The sequence below is a fragment of the Tiliqua scincoides genome, chromosome 8 (genome assembly GCF_035046505.1).
Source record: "Tiliqua scincoides isolate rTilSci1 chromosome 8, rTilSci1.hap2, whole genome shotgun sequence".
Lineage (NCBI taxonomy): Eukaryota > Metazoa > Chordata > Lepidosauria > Squamata > Scincidae > Tiliqua > Tiliqua scincoides.
This window is the reverse complement of record NC_089828.1, coordinates 59,373,416-59,396,478: the sequence shown is the minus strand read 5'-3', so window position 1 is coordinate 59,396,478 and position 23,063 is coordinate 59,373,416. Positions and strand designations below refer to the sequence as shown.

At 48.1% G+C, this 23,063-nt stretch overlaps 1 protein-coding gene across 1 annotated transcript; it reads right to left on the bottom strand.

Annotated features, from left to right (window-relative positions):
• Positions 1-415: 415 nt before the first annotated feature.
• Positions 416-23,044, bottom strand: NF2 (NF2, moesin-ezrin-radixin like (MERLIN) tumor suppressor; the record flags this gene model as incomplete). Its single annotated transcript, XM_066636484.1, has 17 exons — positions 23,011-23,044; positions 13,942-14,039; positions 13,177-13,302; positions 11,928-12,050; positions 10,038-10,121; positions 9,314-9,382; positions 8,293-8,375; positions 7,900-7,975; positions 5,687-5,824; positions 4,761-4,835; positions 3,854-3,967; positions 3,177-3,299; positions 2,875-3,092; positions 2,191-2,296; positions 1,337-1,455; positions 719-878; positions 416-424 (listed from the first exon to the last, which is right to left on the bottom strand). Coding segments are annotated over exons 2-17 (1,713 nt in total), but the record flags the coding sequence as incomplete, so codon positions are not given.
• Positions 23,045-23,063: the final 19 nt, after the last annotated feature.

Below are 23,063 nucleotides of genomic sequence, written 5' to 3'. Positions count from 1 at the left end.
ACTAAATGGCTTCTGATTGGCTTACACAAGTTTGTGGAGGACAGAGCTGTGGATGGTCGTGCCCAGAAGAGTCAGTGCACTCTGGACGCTGGCAGCAAAGAGCTTCAGAAGGCTGCTGCCTTCCCATTGTGGGCACCAACTATTCTGGGCACGACAGCAGTTCTTAGGCAAATCTTCCCACCCAGATATTGCAAATACGGCCCAAGACAAGGGCTTGAAACTGGGGGTGCAGGTGACTGTCGGGCCCAGTTACCTTAATGTGCTTCCTGGCTCCTGTCCCCCCATTTCCAGGACTGTTCTGAAGAGGAGAGTTTTCTGAATTTCTGGAGAGGGAACCGTCAGCCGCATGTGGTGGACATGCCAAAAAGGGGCACTGCAAACTCTCCAGCAGATCTGCCTCCAAGGCTTTCATCCACCACGGAGCCTTGAAAAGGAACATGACAGCCAGAAATTAGATGAGAACCAGCCGAAGCCAGTTCAATTTTCAGGGCTTCAGCCATCCTTAAAGAATCCTGGGGAATGTAGTTTTGTGATGATATGGCAGTCTCTGGACAGATGCTGGGGATAAAGGGATGGCTACCCTATCACCTGGCAAGTGTCAAAGAAGCAGCATTCTGCTGGTTGTTGGAGACTAGAGTGGCCCTTGATCTGATCTAGCATAGACTGCCCTTGTAGCTTAAAAAGGCTGAAGAAACCTCTTAATTGGCTGCATTCAGACCTTGCAAGTACTTCCTCGGGAACCGCCCAGGGCCCCCAGGACTTCACTCCAGTGCGACAGGAACCCAGCCTGTTTCTCTTCAAGTTGCAGAGCACGGAACTCAGACTTGAGCTCTTTCAGCCGATCTTCAAACTTCCTGCTCTTATCCAGGTAATCTAATCTGCGGGACACACACAAAAGAAACCAAGGAACAGAGTGAGCACATTAAAAACGGCCAGGGCCACAGCTATTGTGCCTTTCCACATCTGAGCTGCACACACAGAAACTGGTATCTGGGGACAGAATCCTGGGGACACTGGTGCCTCCCAAACCAGTGCTTTAAAGATCAGCATCCGCACTGGGCAAGAAGCCGGTGAAGTTGTGGGAGGAGGGGATGGTCTGCTCAGGTCAGTAGTCCAGCCACCACATTCTGGACATTCACAGTAGCTGTTTCCAAAGTTTTCAGGGGCAGCCCACCTGGAGCACATTGCAGCAGCCCAGCTGAGATGTCACGAGCACACTGCGTCTCCCACCACGACTGAGAGGCTGAATTCAGTTCTGTTTGATGAAGAATTCCAGGGTGGAGGAACATCAACCCCAGGCATTATCCCACTCCTGTTATGGTGGGGAAAGGCTTACCTCTCTCGTTCTATCTCCAGGGAGAGTCTCTTCAAGTCGGTGTCTCTGAAGTCCAGCTTTGCAGATTCTTTGTCAGCACTGCCATCAGCAGGAGGGGAGAGAGAACACCTGACAGCAGGCTGAGCATATTTTTAGAAAGAGACACAGTTAAGGCAAGGAGCGCTTCTTCCTGGGAACCCCCCCCCCATCTGCTGCTGGATAGCCCCATTCAGACTTGGAGATCTGAGCTGGCCTTCGGGTGCTTCAGGCTTGGTGACTTGTCCTCCTTTTTAGGGATGGACTCCAGGTTTGGAGAACTGGGGAGCTACAAGACCTTGCAGGCAGGCAGAGGCTGACTTGAAACCGGGTCTGAGGTGGTGACTGCTTGGGAACCAGATTGCCCTGGAGATTGGAAGGGATGCCCTGTGCACGGGGCACCTGAGGCAGTGCCCTCAGGCAGCAGAGTGATGGGGGGGCGGCGGCTGCCCTATACCACTCACCGTTGATTTGCCCCCCACCCCGCTGTTTCCTGGATCTTCCTGAAAAGGGAGATGGGAACAGTGTGGAAAAGGAGCACAGCAGGAGAGGAAGATGGAGGGCTTGAGCTTCGGAGACTTCCTCCTCTCCTCTGACCCCGTCTTCTTTCTCAAAGCCAGGGAGGAGAAGTGGTGGTGGAGCCAGTGGCTGGCATGCTGCTGGGTGAAGGGGGGCACCATGTGGCAAGCTACCTTGGGGTGGGAGGTCCTGCGATGGTCCTGGGAATGGCTGCTTCCTAGGCTGCCTTGGGGCAAAGTCTTGTGGTGGGCCTGGGAATGGCTGCTTCCCAGGGGGCACCACCACTGTGCGTGCTTAACCAACGGGAAAGGGAAACTCACAGGAAGAGGATTCAACTGGTTTACGTCCTGCAGCTTCTGCTTGGTTTTTTCCTCAGCCGCTCTGGCCTCCTGCAGGTCCTGCTTCAACAACTCTGCCTCCTTGGCCCTGTCCAACAAGACCCACCACCAAGAACACCCTCAATTCCACACCGATAACAATTCACCAGTAGGGCAGGTTGAGGAGAGGTCTGGGGCTCTCACACGCATTCCGATCACTCCCAATTCTTCTTTCACTGAGACGAATATTTATTTCTACCGCTAAATAATCTCTTCTATTACCCCTTCCGCCACTTGGGGAGATTGTGTTTTTAAAACACAGACTAGCAGTCAGAATGAGGAGCGTGTGACGGGAGGGAGGGCACCATCTAGCTACAACAGATGGGTTTTTTTCCCCTTGGTGGGAGTTGGAGTTGATCCTGGTAGCATCATCTGAGATTCCTTTTCTTGGCCACACTGAAGTGTGACAGCAAGAGGCAGAACCCAGGAACTGGCTACTACACGAGCCATTAATCATGAGGATCAAGCTGCAGCCGTTTCTAACCTTGGACTTGCTGGTTTAAACAAGCAGCCCCCCTACTGAGAAGGGCAGTGCACACACACAAACATACTCCCCCCCATCAGTGTCGGTGCTTGAGAAGCAGAAACCGCAGCCTCTGGGGCAGGGACGCGCAGCCAGCCTCTCACCTGCGGTCCGACTCCTGAGCCAGCTTCCGGGCAATGAGCTCTGCCTCCCGCACCTTGTGCTCCATCAGGCGCTTCTCCTCCTTGGTCTTCAGCGCTGCCAGCTCCAGCCTGTGACACTCTTGCTCTGCTTCGGCGGCGTTCTGGGCCAGGAGCTTGGCCTCCTCCTCAGCGATCTGGGCCTTCTCGGCCAGCATCTCTGCTGCTGCCTCTGAACGCCGCTGGAGAGACATTGCGTGTAAGAGGCCAGTCTGGACACGGGAGGGGCCGCTGCTCAGTGACTGGCAGCCCCCCAACCCACTCACCAGCGCCTCGCTGGCCTGCCTGGCTTCGTCCTCCACCTCAAAGAGACGCCTCTCCAGCTCCTGCTTGGCTCGCTCGGCCTCTTCGCGCAGCTGCTTCTCCCTGGCCAGCCGCTGGTACTCCAGCTGCAAGGGTCGGGGAGAGCGTTCTGTCCTGCCCCCGCAGCAGAGCCCTCCCTGGCAGCTCACCTCATGGGCCACCACTGGCAAGGCACAGAGTTGTTTCTGCTGCCCAGAAAGGGGTGGGGAAGAGGTCAGGGGGCGAGCCCTTTCTTGGCACGCAGAAGGTCTTGGCTTCAGCCCATGAGAGGCACTGCCGGCAGGCTTGGGGAGGGCCGCTGCCTGTCAGTGCAGGCTGTGCTGAACTAGAGGGACCCCAGTCTTGCTCAGTGCAAGGCTGTTTCTTGGGTGGGTTCACAAAGCAGAACAAGGAGCAGAGCACAGCCACAAGTGCTGATCAAGGACACACGGCAAAAAGCTCTTTGCTGGCACCAAAAGCTTCTCTCCAGGAAGGGCGATTCACAGCCTCCTGGAGAAGGCCCTGCCTGCCTTCCCTCTAAGCACCCCTGCACACGCTGCTCCTTGCCTGCCAAGCAAGCAAGCTGGCCACTGCTGTGCCTGAAGGCATTTTCAATAGCTGTGCAGCAGGTGCTTGTTCCCCTGCCACCCCCAAAAGGCACCTTCTTCCGAGCTTTCTCCTCCCTGGCTTGCGCCTTCATCTGCTGGATCTCGATGGGGTCCACACGCCTCCTCCTCATGAACAAATCATGGTTCCCAATGAACAGCTGCATGATCTGCAGGAGGGGGGTCAGAGCTGGAGACTGAACTGGGCTAGGCAGGCTCTGGCAGCCCATCCTCTGGCTTCCTGCCAGCACAGTCGGCCAGGTGCAGGCCCTATTTGGCTGCTGCTCCTACCAGCCTAACAGGACGGTCCATTACAGGTGCAGAGCGAGTTCTCCTCCTTGCCCAACTAGTTCCTTCAGGGTCAGGAGGGGGAGGCATTCCTGGACGGGAGGGGGCCCCCACTGTGGACTAAGTGGGACTGGAACGGATGGGAGTGGGCTCCTCTAGCTGGAAGGGCTAAAGATGTCCTGTTTGCCTTCCAGAGTGAGGGGGAAAAGCAACGCAGTCCAGGACACCCTCCTCCCTGATGGAAAAACCCCAGAATGTGGTCATTAGCCACATGTAAGCCTCCTTAGCGGGCTCTAAATTAAGCCCAATAAAAAAGCAAAACGAAAATAAAGGTGTCCTGCCTCAGCGTGTTGCAGCTTCATTCCTTACTCTTAGGGCACCTGGAGGGGAGCATTCAGATTTCATCACAACAATTGTTCTTGCGTTAGGGTGGAGGTGATGCTTTCCCTCTCCCTGGCACAGACAGGGAAACTGAGGCTGAGGTCAGTGCCTTTCCTAAGTGCACAAGGTATGTTCGTGCAGCCCCCTCCCCCCCCCGGAAGAGCCACCAGTCCTGCCTCACCCCATCCCAGTTTGTGATCTCAACCCTGAGCTGTGTCCAGGCGCCTGCCTTTGGCCTTCCCCGCAGCACAAGAGAAGAAAGCCCCAGAGCAGCAGCGCAGAAACAGCCCTCACCAGCTTGTTGACTTTGGGTTGCGAGGAGAAGAACTTGAAGACTTCGGCCTTCTTGTCAATGGGCTTAATTGTCAGCTGGAAAGGGAGAGAGGTGGGCAGGGGGGAGATGTTAGAGAGCCTCACCACTCACAGACACAGACAAATCCATCAGGGCCCACCAAAGCACCAGCTGCTGCCACTGCCTGCCTCCAGGTATGCAGTCCAGGGATGTGCAGTGGGGGGGGGAGGCAGGTGAGGCAGAGCCTCCCCCCTGGAGTCCTTCAAAAAACGCCACCACCATGTGAGGTGTGCAAGCACTCACAACCCAAGTGTGGTGTGTGCTTGCACACCTCACGTGGTGGCAGCCCTTTTCGAAGGACTCTTGTGGGGAGGCTCTTCCTCACCTGCCTCCCCACCCACCGCATGTCCCTGATGCAGTCAAATCCTCTGGAGGTGCAGCTGCCTGAGTTCCACTGACAAGGTGGGAAACTGAACACCTGGGCTACCTCCGTCTCATGAATGTTGTCATGAGTTAAATGGACATTTCTTTCTATTGTGTACAGAGCAGAGTAAAAGGTTTTGACTTTTAGAGGGAAAAAATTGCATGTGAGATTTTCCACAACCATGAGACAGGACCTCAACCTGAGCATCAGCTCCTCTCTTTGTTGTCCTGGAAAGAGCCCCCACTCTGCTCCTGCATCAGGAAATGGCTAGGAGATTCCCAGGCCTTGTGCAGAGCTTCAGAGACAGACCATTCCTAGGAGACTGAAGGCCAAAGGACTGACTGCAGTCCCAGATACCTCCAGGCAGGGCTCAGACACAGCCTCTGTCTGAAAACCTGGAGAGCCACTGCCGGCCAGAGCAAGCAATCCCAAACTGAAGAGACCAGCATCCGACCAGGGAGATCTTCAAGCTCATTGCGAGACCTCCTGGGCACACACGCCTACCTCCTTCTCACTGTAGGAGATATTCCTGATGCTGCTCCACTCAAAAGACTTGTTTGGGGAGAAGCGGTTGTTGATGCTGTAGACATGGATCCCTTTGGCGTCCACCCCCAGCAGGAAGTCGGTGTGGTTCTTCTTTTGCTGCAAAACAGTTGGGGGTGGAATTTGGGGGTGAGAACTGATGGCAGGATGTCAGGGCCAGCCCAAGGTGGGATATCCAATGTTGCTCCCCTCCCTGGTGACGTGACAGCTTCTGGTCCCCCTGCTGCCTAGGTGGGAAGGGGAAGGGGGGTGGAGTGGAAGTGTGGAGGAGCAGAGAGCACTAGGCTAGACACCCACCACTCTCCTCCACACTTCCTCTTTCACCTCAACCCCCTTCTTTTCCCAATTGATGCCCCCACCAGTCTGTCGCCTGAGGCGACTGTCTCAGTTGGCCTCATGGAGGGACCAGCCCTGCATGATCTGGTATATCCTTGAAGGTCAACCAAATGCAACTTCTGAAGAGCCGACTAAAATACGTAACTGGACTGGCCTTCCTTGTATAACTACTTTCTTGTATAAAACTTCCTTGTATAAATTTGCAGTCGATACTACAGTGGTGGGGCTTGTTAGCGGGAATGATGAGTCTGCTTATAGGAAGGAGGTACAGGAGTTGTTATTGTGGTGCAAAGAAAATAATCTCTCACTTAACATAAAAAAACTAAAGAACTTATAACTGACTTCTGGAAAAAGAGGGATGTACACACACCATTATATATAAATGGTGAGGAGGTGGAGAGGGTTGCTAGTTTCAAATTCCTAGGTATTTACATCACAGAGGACCTCTCATGGACTAGTAACACCAGCATGTTGATAAAAAAGGCACAAAAGCGGTTCTATTTTCTGAGGAAGTTTGGAGGTTAAATTTGTCACAGCAGCTGCTTGTGTCTTCCTATTGTTGCACCATTGAGAGTGTCCTAACCTATGATATCTTGGTGTGGTACGGAAATTGCTGTGCAGGGGATAAAAAAGCTCTGCAGAGAATTAAGATCGCGCAGCACATCATCAACCTTCATCTACCAGCTTTGGAGGACCTCTATACATCTCGCTGTCTGCAGAAGTCACATAGTATTCTGAGAGACCCCTTCCATCCAGCTCATAAGTCCTTTGAACTGTTGCCTTCGGGTAGACGATACAGAACTATTAGAGCAGCACCACACGACTCCTGAACAGTTTCTCTCCCACAGCCATAATTACGTTGAACAAGGCAATATAGTTGTTACCCTGCTCCTGGGCATTATGGTCTGTTACACCGTTTCTATATTATGATGCATGTTGTATAGAATGTGTGGGTGAGTGTGTAGAGTGTGATTGTTGGAATTGTAGTATATATTTATGCTTGTATCTCAAAGGTGCATAAATTTCGTTGTGCTGTAGCACAATGACAATAAACTTACTACTACTACAACCCCCCCCACCCCACCCAGCTGAAAAATTAGAACCTGTGCAAGATCCTAATAGAGCACAGAAGCAACTCTGTCTTCTTGGTCAGAAGATTTCTCTTAGACCAGGTTAGACAGAGGAGAGGCAGTCAAGGATGATGAATCCTAATGTCAGGTAGCAAGAAAGCAGCCTCACTACTACTACTAGGCTGTGTAAATACTTTCCCCCCCTTCAAACTGTATGCAAACTCCATCAAACCTTTTCTGATCCACAGATTTCTCAATCCATTGCTCTGGCTGGCTTGACACTTTCCTTTCTCAAGTGGCATTTCCATTACGATGTCCTTTGCTTCCCACTGTTGTGTGGCGGTTCTTACTGCTTATGGTGCGTTTCCTGCTTTCTCATTGTTCTCTGGAGAGATGTTCATACTTTTCTTATTGATTGATTGCTTTTACCACTGCCTCTGTTGCTGCAGTTCACTTCTGCTATATTCTCTTTGGGTTTTATGCTTATGCATTGTTTTAATATCATCTGCTGTTCCTTGATTTGGTTTTAGAATGTGGTATGAGTGTTTTAAATTGTTCTTATGTACATTTGATGTCAGCCACGGTAGTGGAGAAAAGAGGAATAAAAATATTTTAAATAAATATATTGGGCAACAACTTCACCTGCCACCTGACTGCATTTCCATCAAGCAATTCAATGTTGAATAGTAGTGGTCCTTCTCACGTAACAGGGCAGGTTTTTAATGTAACCAAGAGGCATAAACACATTTTAAAGCCAATGGTACTTACAGCAATAGGGAAATAATTGACCCCATACATCTCCAAGTCTTGTGCAATTTTAAGATAGGTCATCTCGGCTTCATACCTAAGAGGACAAGGACAGAATTGGTACTTTGAGGTATATTCCAGGCCTGTCAACTTAGGAGTTCATAGTGCCATTGGGAAAAGAAGTTTTTGTTCCATTTTCATGACCCTTTTATGATCAAGTCATAAAGCAGCTCCTGAGCGCTTGGCTGTTTGTCAAACCACTAAAAGGTGGAGCTCCAGACCTAAGGAACAGTTCTTAGTGGTTCCTGTTAGGGTCTATGGAACAATCAAGGAGATATAAGATACTTTGTGTGTGAGTTTCCCCCCTCCCCACTACCTCCTGCTCCAAGATCCCAGCGAAACCTGCTTCGATACCTGGCTATGCCCTGGTGTTCCGAGTACCAAGCGGTGAGCTGCTCTTCCCACATGTCCGGGGTCATCTGGTATTGGCGGAGGACCTGAAAAGAAAGGGGAGAGGTCTTTCTTCCCCCAAAACAGTCTTTGCAGGAGCCCACAACTGAACCTGGGTCCCCCCCCACCCTGAAACTACTCCCCTCCTTCAAACCACAAAGCTTAAGCAGCAGAGGGTGCCCAGATGGGCTCCCTTCCAGGGCCTTCTCGGTGGTGGCCCCTGAACTGTGGAATACCCTCCCCTTAGAACTGCGAACTGCTCCCTCGTTGCCAATGTTTCGGCGTGGACTGAAGACCTTTTTATTTCAAAAAGCTTTTAATTGTTGACAGGCTGGGTGGCGTTCTTTCTTTTTATATGAAAATCCACAGGGTTTGTTTGTTTGTTTTTAGATTTTTTAATTATTGTAAATTGTTTTTAATAATTGTTTTTAATGTTGTATTTTTAAAGTGTTGTGAGCCGCCTTGTGTGCCTGTTGGGCAAAAAGGCGGGGTATAAATGGATAAAATAATAAATAATAATAATAACTGGCCAGATCCAGCCATGCTTGCCTCCAGCCAAGGGCCTCCAGCCTGGTCGATTCAGACCAGAGACCTGGACAGTTCCTAAGTCACCTCAGAGGATTCTAAAAGTCACTTAAGAGACAGAGCTGCTTATTTACTCAACTTAATATATGTCTTGACAAACCCTTTTTAAAAACAAAATGTTCCACAGAGTGGTGTACAGAATAAAAAACATACAAACATCCACAGGCAAGCAAGAAAACAAATGAAACCCCAACAGCCTTGAATAAAACATCAGTCAAAAAGTGTGCAGCAAGACAAGGCAGCACACGTGGACACCTGCAGGCCCTCTTCCAGCCACGCCTTCCACAATCAGAGTCCGTCACAGAAAAGGGTCCGTCTCTGCTCCCTGCCAATCTGTGGAAGGGGTGGCCAGAGAGCTGAGTCCAGGGTGATGCCCCCAGTCTCAGGAGAGAAGACTTACTCTCTTTGGCAGGAGCTCTTCTGGAACCAAGAAGCCTGGCTTGTGCAGGCTGGGGTCATAGTCACCGTACTGTCAGAGAAAGAGACGAGACACAGGACTGTAGTCATCAGATCTCCCAATGATCTTTTGTCTATCTGTGTTCTTATTGACTTTAAAACAGTTACAGAGGCCTAATTTCAAATGCAGTGCTGGTGCCTTTAAACCCTTCCCCCAACCACACCACTTCTCTGATCAGCATTGCCCCATAAAATACAGCACTTCTGTGAGGGCAAGCAGGAATGAGCAGCCAAAGCCTTACCAAGAAGTGATGTGTCTGTGACAATGGAGAGATCTTTATCTCCCCCATATCCAAATCACCACCCATTTGTCTGGCAGCAAAAATCAGGTCCACTATGTGTCCCACCTCGTGAGTTGGGGCCAAAATCCTCTGGGACAGGCCCACAAGCGACATATCACTTATGTTGCTTCCAGGATCCTCACACAAGGGGTGCATGCACAGCTATGTCACATGAAAAGACTTGCAAAGACCCCAAATAGGAAGAAAAGCAGCACCAGATGCAAAAATCTCCAGATCCGGCTTCCTTGCCCTGCACAGCTCAGCCCAGCAACACTTCCAGGAGTGTTTTTCTGCATTCATTAACACTTGTCATTATGTAGAGAGGCTTTTTGGTCTTTTCTGAGAGCAAGCAACAAAGGCAACACCCCTGCAATCGTCAAGCCCCACCTTGGCTTGAACAGCATAAGAAGCCAGCAAAACCGTCATCTCGGGAGAACAGTAGATTTCTTCATCCAGTATTTGTTTCTTAACCTGCAGGCACAGGGTGGGAGGGGGGAAAATGCCAGGTTTCAAGACTTGGCCAAAGCCTGAAGACAAAACAACACATGCCCAGACTTCGCCTTGGCACTGTCAGCCAAGTTGCAAGCCAAAAGAAAAGAACCTTTGACAACAGGGGAACCAGGATATCTACCCAAGGACATTAACAGTTACCCACAAACACTCTGAGCAGCCTGTGTAATCACAGAATGGCCAAAAGCACACAAACCCATGCTTGTTTACTCAGAAGGAAGTCCCATGTAGTCCAGTGGGACTTACTCCCAAGCAAGTGAGCTTAAAACTCTAGGCCCTTCAAAATTAGAACCTCAGAACTGCCTTGCAGGATCACACCCAGGATTCATTTAGATTAGGATCTGGATTCCAGCAGTGTCCATTTGGGAGCATCTAATAAACCCACAGGCACTGGGCATATTGCTGTTGGCTGTTCCCAATTACACATCTTTAACATCCTGAGGTAGACTGCCACTGTCCAAGAAGGTTCCGTTTTAGCTGCCATAAACACATACAACATAAGAAAAACATTGCTGGCATCCATGCAAAGGTCTCCTCAGCCCAGCATCCTGTTTCCCATCCTAGCCAACCATCTAGGAAGCCCACAAACAGGGAAGGTGACCTTAAATTCTGCAATACCAGAAGAAGAAAAAATCCCTCTTCATCCACATTAATCCTGATGCCAGAAACCTGCATTGCATCTCTCCCCAAAGTCATGATTCTTCTAAACCTCAGAACCCTTTTCCAGCCACTCATGTCTGTTAGCCACCCTTAGGATACCTCATTTGTCAAGCCAAAGAACAATAAACTAGCTTTCTTCCTGCCATGCCTGTTTCATTGTGGAGCCACCCAACATGCAGAAGCATAGAACATGGATCTGCACCCACAGTCTGAAGTGGTACAAAGTGGATCCACGTGACTGCTCCTAGTGCACAGCTCAGCTCCTTCATTAACAGAGTCTGTTCTGCTCCAGTAAGCAAAGGCTGGAACTCACATCCGCAGATCCCACTGCCATCAGTGGAACTTCCTTGAGCATAACAACATGCAGATTGATGTTCACGTTAATGCTTTAATAGAGCCCATTAATCTGAAACCTCTCAGCACCCAAGATGCCTGCACATGTCTTGTCCACAGCACAATGCAGGTGTGACCTCTGAATCTGAATGCCAGCGAATGCTGCAAGTTTAGATGTGTTGCTTCAACTCCCCTTTTGTCTTTCCTGCCTTGGAACTGAAAAAAATTCCCCCAATTGCATACCTCAAACTCAAAACAAGCCAAGACAGGCGCAACGGAGAGGGGAGAAAGCAGAGCGCAATTTGGCAGATGAAAAGAACACGAGGCAAAGGAGGTGGCTTTGATCTCCCCTCCTCCTCCCAACTTGACAAAATTAATTGTCAAGGTTATTTCAGAAAGTAAAAATCTGCCATCAAGAACCAGCCAGTTCCATTCTTCAGAGTCTAGCAAATGAAACAGGATGACCTCTCTGCTGGCTTCATTCCTGTCATGTTGATGCTGCTCAGCCTCTAAAGCAGCTCACAAGAGGCATTACTTCTTTTTCAAAACTATTTTTCACAGCATACTAGAGAGCCTCAGCACCTAGTAAGGGAATCGCTGGAGGAGAAGATGCAGCATCTAGACCCAAGGTGTTTTGGGGGGAACTGGTTGCACAACAGGAGATGCCCACATACATCCTCATAGTCGGAACTCCTTCGTGGCAAAGGATGATACGCAAGAGGTCAACACAACATCTCAAAACCCATTTTATAAAGAAAAGGAATACCTTCTGACCTGCAGGAAGAAGAGGTGCTGGGTAATCTCCTGCAGAAGCTCCTCCTCAACTTTCTCAGGGTAAAATTTTGCCAAAAAATAAAAACTTACAGGATTTTCTTTGGGAATTTCCTGATCCAGAACCTGTTTGAAAGAAAGGGGGTCAGTTGAGCATCCTTGCGCTGCTCATGGCTCAGAACCAGTGTGCCTAAAGGAGTGAGCTGGGAAGTCACCTTCAAGGGTTGCCTCCTCCACTAACTGATTGGTTGACCTTCAGCAAGCCACCCAAGTTCAGTTTCCCCATCTGTAATATGAAGATGAGGACAACACTGGCCTACCTTATAGGGCTTTTGTCAGGACTGAGAGAAAAATGGTTTTTGTAAAGCCACCAAGATGAAACATAAACTAGGGAGTTGACAGATTTCACACACGCCACTTAAGGACAGCTTAAGTCTCTCTCTCAGCATTGGTGTACATGGGAGAAAGTCAGAAAGACTGAAATGCATTCTGTATCCGATATTTAAAACAGACTAATAGTCATGCAGGAGTAGTCACCTGTGAAAAGATGCATTGTGTCACCAGACTATTTTTGGTCCCCCTGACACCATTTTTCCTACAGAAATTTACAGGTTTGAGGGATGGCTTTTTTACTTTCTAACCTCTCCTCCCAGTAGGTAGCCTTGATAGGAAAACTTGGTCAGTTTCACCAGTAAAATCCTTTCTTTCTCAAATATCTCCTCTTGCCTGTGAAATTGAATCTGTACTTATCAATTTAACAGGAAAGCCTTTGTCAATGATACTGATGCTGGTTTTTTTCCTTGTCCAGTGCCATCTATGTGCTAATGCCTGGGAGGAGATAAAGTGGGGTAAATATGTATATATCAGGCAGCTTTATGACCACATTGGTTTCGCTGGCCAGAAGAATATTAAAAGACATGATGGCCAGGTGGGCTAGAAAGATAGCTGTAGAACTGCATCCATGTCTAGTCTTGGGGCAGTATCCAGGGGAGACAGGTAAGGAAGCATCATTGGTGCACTAGTGGATGTGGGGATATTTTAAGTGGAAGGAAGTAGCAATTTGCATTCAGTTAAAGGGGTATGACACCAAATGGTCACAAAAGCAGCTGTGCTTTTGGCCTTTCTTTGTTCACAGTCACAGACATGGCATTCCAAGGGCTCTCTTTGTCTATTCACCAATGAGCCTTCAAATGTGCTTGGGGCTCTTAGACTGTCATGCAACAAGTAACTCTGCAAGCTTGAGCATCCAGACCTTTTTCTCCATCTTCAGCCAGGTGCTCATCCCCTTGATTGAGTACTGCAAGCCAAAGAACCATGTTTCCCGCAGACCGATCGCACGACACACCTGGTCAAACAGGTCTTTTCCTTTCCACTTCACCTGCAGATAGCAAGACAGAACATGGATTGTATGGTCTGATTTTAGAAAGGAACTTCCCTCACTAGATGCCCCCAACGAGGAATTCTCAATACACACATGTGCACAGGCTCATTGATGGCGGCCAGGACCCAGCAATGGCCCAGCCAAGACATGACAGCCTCATCTTTGAGCAGATACTCACTTTTTTGTGCTGCCCCCTCTATGCATGTTTACTCAGAAGTAAGTCCCATTGACATTTATATCCATGCACAGGATTGCAGCCTCATTTTACTAACTTTTTCTTCCCCTCACAAAACACTATCTGTTCCTCTCATGGCACACCAGCAATTTCCAACAAACAGCTTGGAAATTACTATATTCAGCAGAACTGAGGTGTTTTGTTCCTCTTGACTGTAACGCACAAGACTATGGCAGGGGAGAGACCAGACACCTGAACGCTTCTTCGATTGTATATGGAAGAAGAATTCACCCCAGTCTTCTTCAGATATGCTAGCTTTTTATGTGCAAGAAGACTTTTGGAGTGAGGAAATATTGAAATATGCAAGCCCACCAATTCTCATCTCTCCCCCTCAGTGGCTGAAACCAGAGAGGAGGAGGGGGAGGAACCACCTGTACCCTTTGATTCCCAAATAAACTGACCTCACAGTTAAACTCCATTTCAGCATCCATCGTTATAACTTTCACTTTGAATGTTTTTGGCTGCTTCCTCTTCAGACCGGTCATGGACATGTTCTGACCTGCACAACAACCGCATGAACACAAAACAGCATAATTCACAGCACAATCCTGCACATGTTTACTTGCAGGTACATTCAGTGGGACTAACTGCCAGGGAAGCCTGTTTGGGACTGCAACCTCTATGAACAGTTGGGGCTGTAGATGTGTCCTGGAAGCACAGGTGAGCTGCAGGGCACAGTCCTGGCTGTAACAGCTTCCCAGGAATCTCTAGTGGTGAGGTATCTAGGGGAAGGGCTGTGGGGCAGTGGCAAAGCATCCCTTTGCACACAGGAGTGCCCAGCTTCAGTCCTTGCCATCTCTGCCGGGAAGGACCCTTAGCCTGGAGCACCCCCACCAGCCGGCAGACCATACTGACTTAGTTGGACCAATTGCCTGACTTGGCATATGGCAGCTTTGCTGGGGAATTGCACATCCAGAACACTTTTTCTGTCTAGTATTGGTACCTTGAACCAGGCTCTGTTGAGAAAAATGGACACACAAATTCAGTCTTTGGGAGGGAGGCAAAATTAGATTCTTTCTACATAGTCTGTATCATTTCATAAGAACATAAGAAGAGTTCTGCTGGATCAGGCCAAGGGCCCATCTAGTCCAGCTTCCTACATTTCACAGTGGCCCATCAGATGCCTCAGGGAGCAATAGGATACCTGCATCCTCTTGCCACTGCCTTGCACCTGGCTTTCAGAGATAGGCTACCTCTAAAACAGAGAACTTGCATGTACCCAGCATGGCTTGTAACCTATGATACTTTCCTTCATAAATCTGCCGAATCCCATTTTAGAGGCATCTAGGTCAGCTGCCATCACAACATCCTATGGCAAGGAGTTCCACAGATTAATTACACATAAGAACATAAGAACAGCCCCACTGGATCAGGCCATAGGCCCATCTAGTCCAGCTTCCTGTATCTCACAGCGGCCCACCAAATGCCCCAGGGAGCACACCAGATAACAAGAGACCTCATCCTGGTGCCCTCCCCTACATCTGGCATTCTGACTTAACCCATTTCTAAAATCAGAAGGTTGCGCATACACATCATGGCTTGTACCCCATAATGGATTTTTCCTCCAGAAACTCGTCCAATCCCCTTTTAAAGGCGTCTAGGCTAGACGCCAGCACCACATCCTGTGGTAAGGAGTTCCACAGACCGACCACATGCTGAGTAAAGAAATATTTTCTTTTGTCTGTCCTAACCCGCCCAACACTCAATTTTAGTGGATGTCCCCTGGTTCTGGTATTATGTGAGAGTGTAAAGAGCATCTCCCTATCCACTCTGTCCATTCCCTGCATAATTTTGTATGTCTCAATCATGTCCCTCCTCAGGCGTCTCTTTTCTAGGCTGAAGAGGCCCAAACACAGTAGCCTTTCCTCATAAGGAAGGTGCCCCAGCCCCGTAATCATCTTAGTCGCTCTCTTTTGCACCTTTTCCATTTCCACTATGTCTTTTTTGAGATGCGGCGACCAGAACTGGACACAATACTCCAGGTGTGACCTTACCATCAATTTGTACAACGGCATTATAATACTAGCCGTTTTGTTCTCAATACCCTTCCTAATGATCCCAAGCATAGAATTGGCCTTCTTCACTGCCGCCGCACATTGGGTCGACACTTTCATCGACCTATCCACCACCACCCCATGGTGGTGATCTCTCTCCTGATCTGTCACAGACAGCTCAGAACCCATCAGCCTATATCTAAAGTTTTGATTTTTTGCCCCAATGTGCATGACTTTACACTTACTGACATTGAAGCGCATCTGCCATTTTGCTGCCCATTCTGCCAGTCTGGAGAGATCCTTCTGGAGCTCCTCACAATCACTTCTGGTCTTCACCACTTGGAAAAGTTTGGTGTCGTCTGCAAACTTAGCCACTTCACTGCTCAACCCTGTCTCCAGGTCATTTATGAAGAGGTTGAAAAGCACCTCTTATTTACACCTCTTATTTACACACTGAGTAAATAAATATTTCATTTTGTCCTTTCTATCCTGACCATGCCAAAGCGGGTCAGTTGGCATATGCTTCGCTTTTTTTTCACAAGTCATTCTGGAAGAACACACTGTCAACAATGATAGTTCCAGGTTTACAGTCTCCATTCTGTACTTACTCAAGACTGTTTCTTTTGAAACTTCTTGTGTCATGGTGATTCCCCCCCCCATATGTATGGGTGCATTTGGGGTGAGTTGTACCTTGCTGTATGCAATTACACCTTTTATTACTTGATGATGCTTATATATTTTAAAAAGCAAGTTTCTAGCCCTCAGGGTTCCAACAACTCATTTTGTTATTTGCTTTTGGCATTTCTATCTTCATCTTTTTATATACTCAGAAAAGTCTTGGGAGGGAGAGGCAACATCTGGAAAGATCTCCAAAGTCAGAGGAATGATTAAATAAGATTTCCAGCAGTTTCAGAAGACGGGAGAGATTGTGCAGAGTTCCTTGCCCCTCCCCATCAGAACAAATAAGCATGCAAATATACATAACTTATACAAGACTGAGGAACTCAGCTTCTCTCCCTGCAGGTTTTGTTCTCTTAAGCACAGAATACACCAATCCCCACAAAATACACCCATACCTATCTAGTTCTTTGCAGAGGAAATTCTTTACCACCCTACAATAATTCATATTATTTTATTCTAACAGGAGCATCAGCAGACTTCATGGCAGCATTTCATCATCAAATCCCTCCTCTTAAAAAACTCACACCTTTTTTCATGGTTCAAGATATTACAATGTTCATCAAACACACAGAATTAAAGAGATCAAGTTGGCTTTGCTGCATTCCATGGACACTAGAAGAGCCATGCAAGACTAAGCTGAGGGTCCATCTTCTCCAGGATCCTATTTTTCACAGCGGCCAGACACTTCCAGGAAGACCACAAGAAGTTGGGCATGAAAGAAACAGCCCTCCACCATAGTTTACCCCAACTTGTATTCAAAGGTAGACTGCCTGAGAAAATGGAGGCTCAATTCTTTGCTTCCTGGTTAATGAGCCCAGGTAGACCAGAACAAAAGATCCAGCTAGTCTAGCATCCTGTCCCCCACAGCAGATATCCTAGAAATATCCAATCCTGGGGATCAACAACAGAGCCAGTGCTTGCTCTGCCGTGTCCTGTTTGTGGGTCTCCTGGTGACAAAACCTCCAGCCACTGTAGGAAACAGAAAGCTGGTGCTCTAGACGGACCTTTGATCTGATCCAGCCTGACTGCTCCCTGCAGGTTTTGCTCTTATGCTGTGTCCTTAAAAAGTAGAGCTTCCCCCGCATTGCTTTGCGCTAAGCAAGGGAGGGTGCTGGCTGCTAAGGAGATGCTTCAGTCCAAAATTGCTGCCCAGGAGTCAGAAGTACTAGCACATTAATTGCACGTCCCTGCAGAGCTGGCTGTAAAATCCCTTTCAAGCATCTCAGGGGAAAATGGCAGGAACGGATCTTCCAGAGGTAGTTTCAACATCACACTACTGCTAAGCAAATCCAAACCTCACAGCAACAGACTCACCTCAGCAGCAAACACCCCATGTCAAGAGTAGAATGAAGCAAATTTTAAAAAGACAGAAAATGTGCAGTTTGGAGCTCTGGCATCAACTGAATATATCTTGCAACCAAATCCACCATCCTGGCCGGCTTTCTCTGTCTCCTGAATTGCTGGGTTCCAGTTCAGAAGTAACACAATCAATTAGAGAGCAGAAACTGCATGCTAAATGCTAGGTCTTTCCTTACTTGTTTCATCATATTATTTGTTTAACCTTGAACTGCTTTAATTAAGATAACAGGGATACAGTATAAGGAATTAATCAGCTTGAACGAAGGACATGATCTAATTGCTTTCTTACCGCTAGGTTTCCTGGACACGTCAATTCCGTAGCAGAAATCTGATTACCTTCCTAATTTTTCTTTGACTCAAGGAAGTAAGTAAGAAAAAAGGAAGCATGGAATCCTAAAAATTGCCCTGCGAAGCCCACATTCAGTCACACCACCATGCGGGGTGGGGGGGGGGAATAACAGCCAGGGCTCAATCTGGGCAGCAGCACTCCCCTCTCTTTGTTTGCTGGTAAATGGCAGCCTGTCAGCTCAGCTGCCCTCCCAGAGATCAAAGAATTCACTTTACCAGGTGATGGGAGAACCAGTAACTGCTTCCTGCCTGGGTGTTTTCCAGAGACTCCTCCCCTGTTGCCCTCCTTGTGGATTTCAAAAGAGCAGGGGGAAACTGGATAGAAAACAGAAGATCCTCTCAGTGGTGAAAATCTCAGTGCAATGAACAGAATAATCCGTCTCCCTCATTAACTATTGTCAAGATGACTATTAATAGCACCTGTCCTTCTTACATTAGTTTGTAAAGCACTGTGTGAGTTATAAAGGTCAATCAAAGATAAGGTGCAGGGGGTTCTGTGTTGGGACTGAACTGAATGAATCGGTGTATTTATTACTATAAAGAAATAACAATAATTTGACTGGTATTTTGAACAATATTCATTTTCAGGTACGCCCTACATAGCAGTTTCTTGCGTCATACTTGCCGTTTGTAAATATATGACCCTCATCCCACCAGAGTGCCATTCATTTCTGTGGACTCATGAGATGTAAACCTGTCCACTGAGTGGATGGATTCTAGTGCACAAAGTTTTTTGCCACAATAAATTTGTTATGATCCAGTGCTATACTCCTGAAACACCAATTTGAGCAGCAGAGGATGTGGCAGATCCCTCAGACATTGGGACAGTGACCACACAAACCCCACAGCCCCAGTCCTGCTACAGAGACCTGCACAATGCTGGCACAAGTAATGCCGGTGCAAATCCCCAGACAGTGTGGAAACGGGAAGATGGTGGGTGGAAAGAGGAGCCGTCAATATACAGGACACCCTGTGCACATGACCCAAACATCAGCAAAGTGCAATGTCAATACTGAACTGGGAACACAGAGTTTAAAAGGCCACAGGAAACAATGGGGGGAAAACACCCAAAACCCTGCCACTGCCGCCACCCCACCCCACCCCGCACTTCCCTACTGCAGAGCAGAGGATAAGGACTATACTTGAGGCCAATCACCACACACCAACCCCAGTACTACAGCCCCTGCCATGGAGACCAGAAGACAGGGTGCGTGGCAAGGTGCTAGACCTCTCTGGCCTCATGCTGCACACACTCAGAGCACATGCCCACAGGACCTGCGGGAATGGGAACTCTGGAGAAACAACACTTTGCAGAACGAGCTTGTCGCCCTCACGGCATGGATGGCAGGCTGAGTGCTCACACCCATCTTCACAGAATCCTCCTTGCAGGGACTCTGCCTCAGGAGGACGCCACAGACAGAGAGAAATCCACGTAGAACTTCCACCCAGGCACCCCAACATTGTGTCCAACACAGGTAAACATGGGGGGGGGCAGAATCCCATGCCTCAAAACACTGATGCTGAACATCGAGTCTCATGTGTCTCTCTATCTGCACCCCCCATGCTGACCCTCTAGTAGTGTCAGTCTGCTACGAACTGCTTGCCTGGCTACCCCTTCCTTTTGCAAGAGCTAACAGCAGTGCATGGGGAATTCATCAGTTGGAAGGAAACTTGCTGCTGTGGGGAGGGACTGGGATGAGCTGCAAGGAGGGCCTCAACAGCACAAGGGTTGGCCAGGAATCATGTCGCACAGCACAGAGATGCAGGCTGGCAGCCAGGGTGACCCCCCCCCTTTTTAAAATCTGTGTATGGGTTTTGTTTCTCTGAGCCGTTTTTATGGTTTTATTTTTGCTGTTAGTAGATGTCTTTATTTGCTTCTGTGTAGCTAATTGTTCTTATTTTGTTGTCTGTTTATATGCTTTAAGCTATTTTTATTATTCACAGCTTTCAGCTCCTGTAAAAGCAGTCTACAAATCTTTTAAATAAATAAAATGACCCCAATAGGCTTTAAGATGCATAAGATTCTTTGTTGGTTTCACTATCTTGCAGAAAAAAAGTAGACAGAGAACTATCTTTGTAGCCCTGAGTTCCTTAGAAGAACAGTGTCATAAAAAGAGATAAAAAGTGTCATAAAAAGAGAGCGACTAAGATGATTACTAGGCTGGGGCACCTTCCTTATGAGGAAAGGCTACGGCATTTGGGCCTCTTCAGCCTAGAAAGGAGGCGCCTCGGGGGACATGATTGAGACATACAAAATTATGCAGGGGACGGACAGAGTGGATAGAGAGATGCTCTTTACACTCTCACATAACACCAGAACCAGGGGACATCCACTAAAATTGAGTGTTGGGAGAGTTAGGACAGACAAAAGAAAATATTTCTTTACTCAACGTGTGGTTGGTCTGTGGAACTCCTTGCCACAGGATGGTGGTGATGGCGTCTGGCCTGGACGACTTTAAAAGGGGATTGGACAAGTTTCTGGAGGAAAAATCCATTATGGGTTACAAGCCAAGATGTGTTTCTGCAATCTCCTGATTATAGAAATGGGCTGTGTCAGAATGCCAGATGCAGGGGAGGGCACCAGAATGAGGTCTCTTGTTATCTGGTGTGCTCCCTGGGGCATTGGTGGGCCACTGCGAGATACAGGAAGCTGGACTAGATGGGCCTATGGCCTGATCCAGTGGGGCTGTTCTTATGTTCTTAAAAACATCATTAACACAGAGAAATTTATTGCTTGTTATTCACATGGAGTCAGCAACACACAGAAGGCTTTTTAGGGTAATGCAAGAAAGATTCAGGGTTGTGCAGCACATACGTATGCAGTGGTATAGCTGGAGGGGTGCAAAGCACTAGGTTTTGCAGGAAGCCTCACTGCAGTGTACATGCAGTCCCTCCCCCTCCCCTTTGGAGCCATGGGGGGGGGAGCAAACTGAGGCATTCCCCTCATTGCCTCCATTTTGCTCCTATTGCTTGGAATGGCTCTGAGGGGGAGGGGCCCCTTGCATGCCACACTGAGGCTCCCTGCAAAATTTAGTGCTTTGCACCCCCTCTAGCTATGCTACTGCACATATGCATGCTTACTCAAAAGCAAGTCCACAAGATCTTTGTCTCTCATTCCACAACTGTTTTCTCTGTCTAAGTACAAACAAGAGGAAGTTTTGAGCTGTGCCCTCTCAGGACCCAATCTTATTCAACTTGGTGCAACCTCAATGCAGCCCCAAGGTAAGGGAACAAATGTTCCCATACCTTGAGGCGGCCTCTGTGACTGCCTCCTCACCACATGATGCAGCGCCTGCCCCATTGGCAGAGCAACACCAGCACTGGAAAATAGGATAGGATTGGGCCCTCACTCTCTGGTCACTTTTGTGTTTTGATTTTATTCAATTGAGTGCTTTTGTTGTCTTGTTTGAGTGCACTGTGTATTTGGGAAAAGTATAAAAAGTCCAAGAATATAAGTAGGTCCCACTGTGTTCAACAAGGTTTACTGTGAGGTAAGAGGACAAGAATGGCAGCCCAACAGCCAGAGGAGGAGAGGAGAAGGAAGGGAGATAAGAGCAAGTATGTGAGCAAGTGCTTTGTCTCTCCCCACCCCACCTTCCTTATCAATTCTTCAAAGCACTGGTTTTCAAGGGAACCCTGAGGCCTGGAAACTGATCACAAATAATTCAGTGAGAAAGGCGGACAAAATTATCCAGGAAGACCCAGCCTTAAGGGGAGCGCCGGGTATACACTGGACCTGGTCACCTTCTCAGCTCATGTGAGGCAACAGTGATGCCTCAAAGGCCTGACCAGCTCTCCTTGCAAGCATCTCCCAGAATCCTTTGCAGAACACAGGGGCAAACTGTGGATCAAGGATACAACAAATCAATGCAGGAAGTGAGCTTCCCCTAAAGATTCAAAGCAACTGCATCAGAGGACAAGCACTACCTTCTTGGATTACCGAATTGCAAAATCATCCAAGAAAATCTTTTTAAAAAAACAAACAAAAAACTGTGGAAACTCAGTAACCCTATCTCTTGGACCAATGTTTCTCAAACTGTGGATCGGACCCGCTAGATCCCGATTTCAGATGGGGCCCCATTCATTTTAATGTGTACTTTTAAAAAAATAAACTCAATGCTACCATGGTATGTGACAGCATTTGGGGAACTGTTATAGATCTGTACTTTTAACAGCTACCATGTATGGTATATGCTTTTAACAAAGATAGTTGATGGGAATTACTTGATGAATAGGACTGGAGCCTTTGGGATGTTTGGGGATTTTTTTTTAAGAGATCAGCAACAGCTTGAAAGGATTAGGAAGGTTTTTCTTTATTTTAAATTAATTTTTAAAGTTGTAAACTTTTAATTTGATTTTGTCATATGGGGGTGTCAAAAATTTTCCTCCCATTTCCAGCCATCACATCACTTCTTGCAGCTACCGACAGACTGTCATTCTAAAAAGTAGGTCCTAAAAAATTTGAGAACCACTACCTTTGACAGTGGCAGCGCAGATGGCAGCAGCAATGGTTTACTTTTTAAAAAATGCAATAAGAGCCATGTACTGTACTCCCCTTTCTGGAGCAAGAGTGCATCATTCCTCTGATTCTAAGAAAGGAAGTGGGGAAGTGAGCAGGAGCACAAACATTTCTCCACCAACTTACTTGAGGGGGGAATATCTTGCTTCAATTTGCCTTCTTGTTCTTCTCAAAGAGCTCCTTTCCACAGTACCTGCACAACAGGCAGAAATTCAGCAGCTCCCATCACTGCATTTCTGGGCAGCAAACAGAAATGCAGGCAGGCTGCCTTTTCCAACACAGCACTGCACCCTGTGAGTAGCTGCCTGTTGAGGCAAATGAGCCCTAGGAAGAGTATCTTCTGAGCTTTAAAACAGTTGGACAGGCAGAAATACAACCAGTCAAGCACGCAGGGAATGCCTGTTTCCAGCCATGCAGCCCAGGTTTCCAACCACAAAGGCGAGTCAGCAGCAGCAGGTGATGCACCGGACGCATTTCTGCCAGCCCGCACTCATCTGCTGTTCAGAGCCAGTCATTCCCACCCCCAGCCTCGAACTCCGAGCCTCAGCACTCCACGCCTACGCTCTTACCCGCTGAGCCACTCAGGCAAGTCCCGCAGGGCCTTCTAAGCCACGCCCCCTCG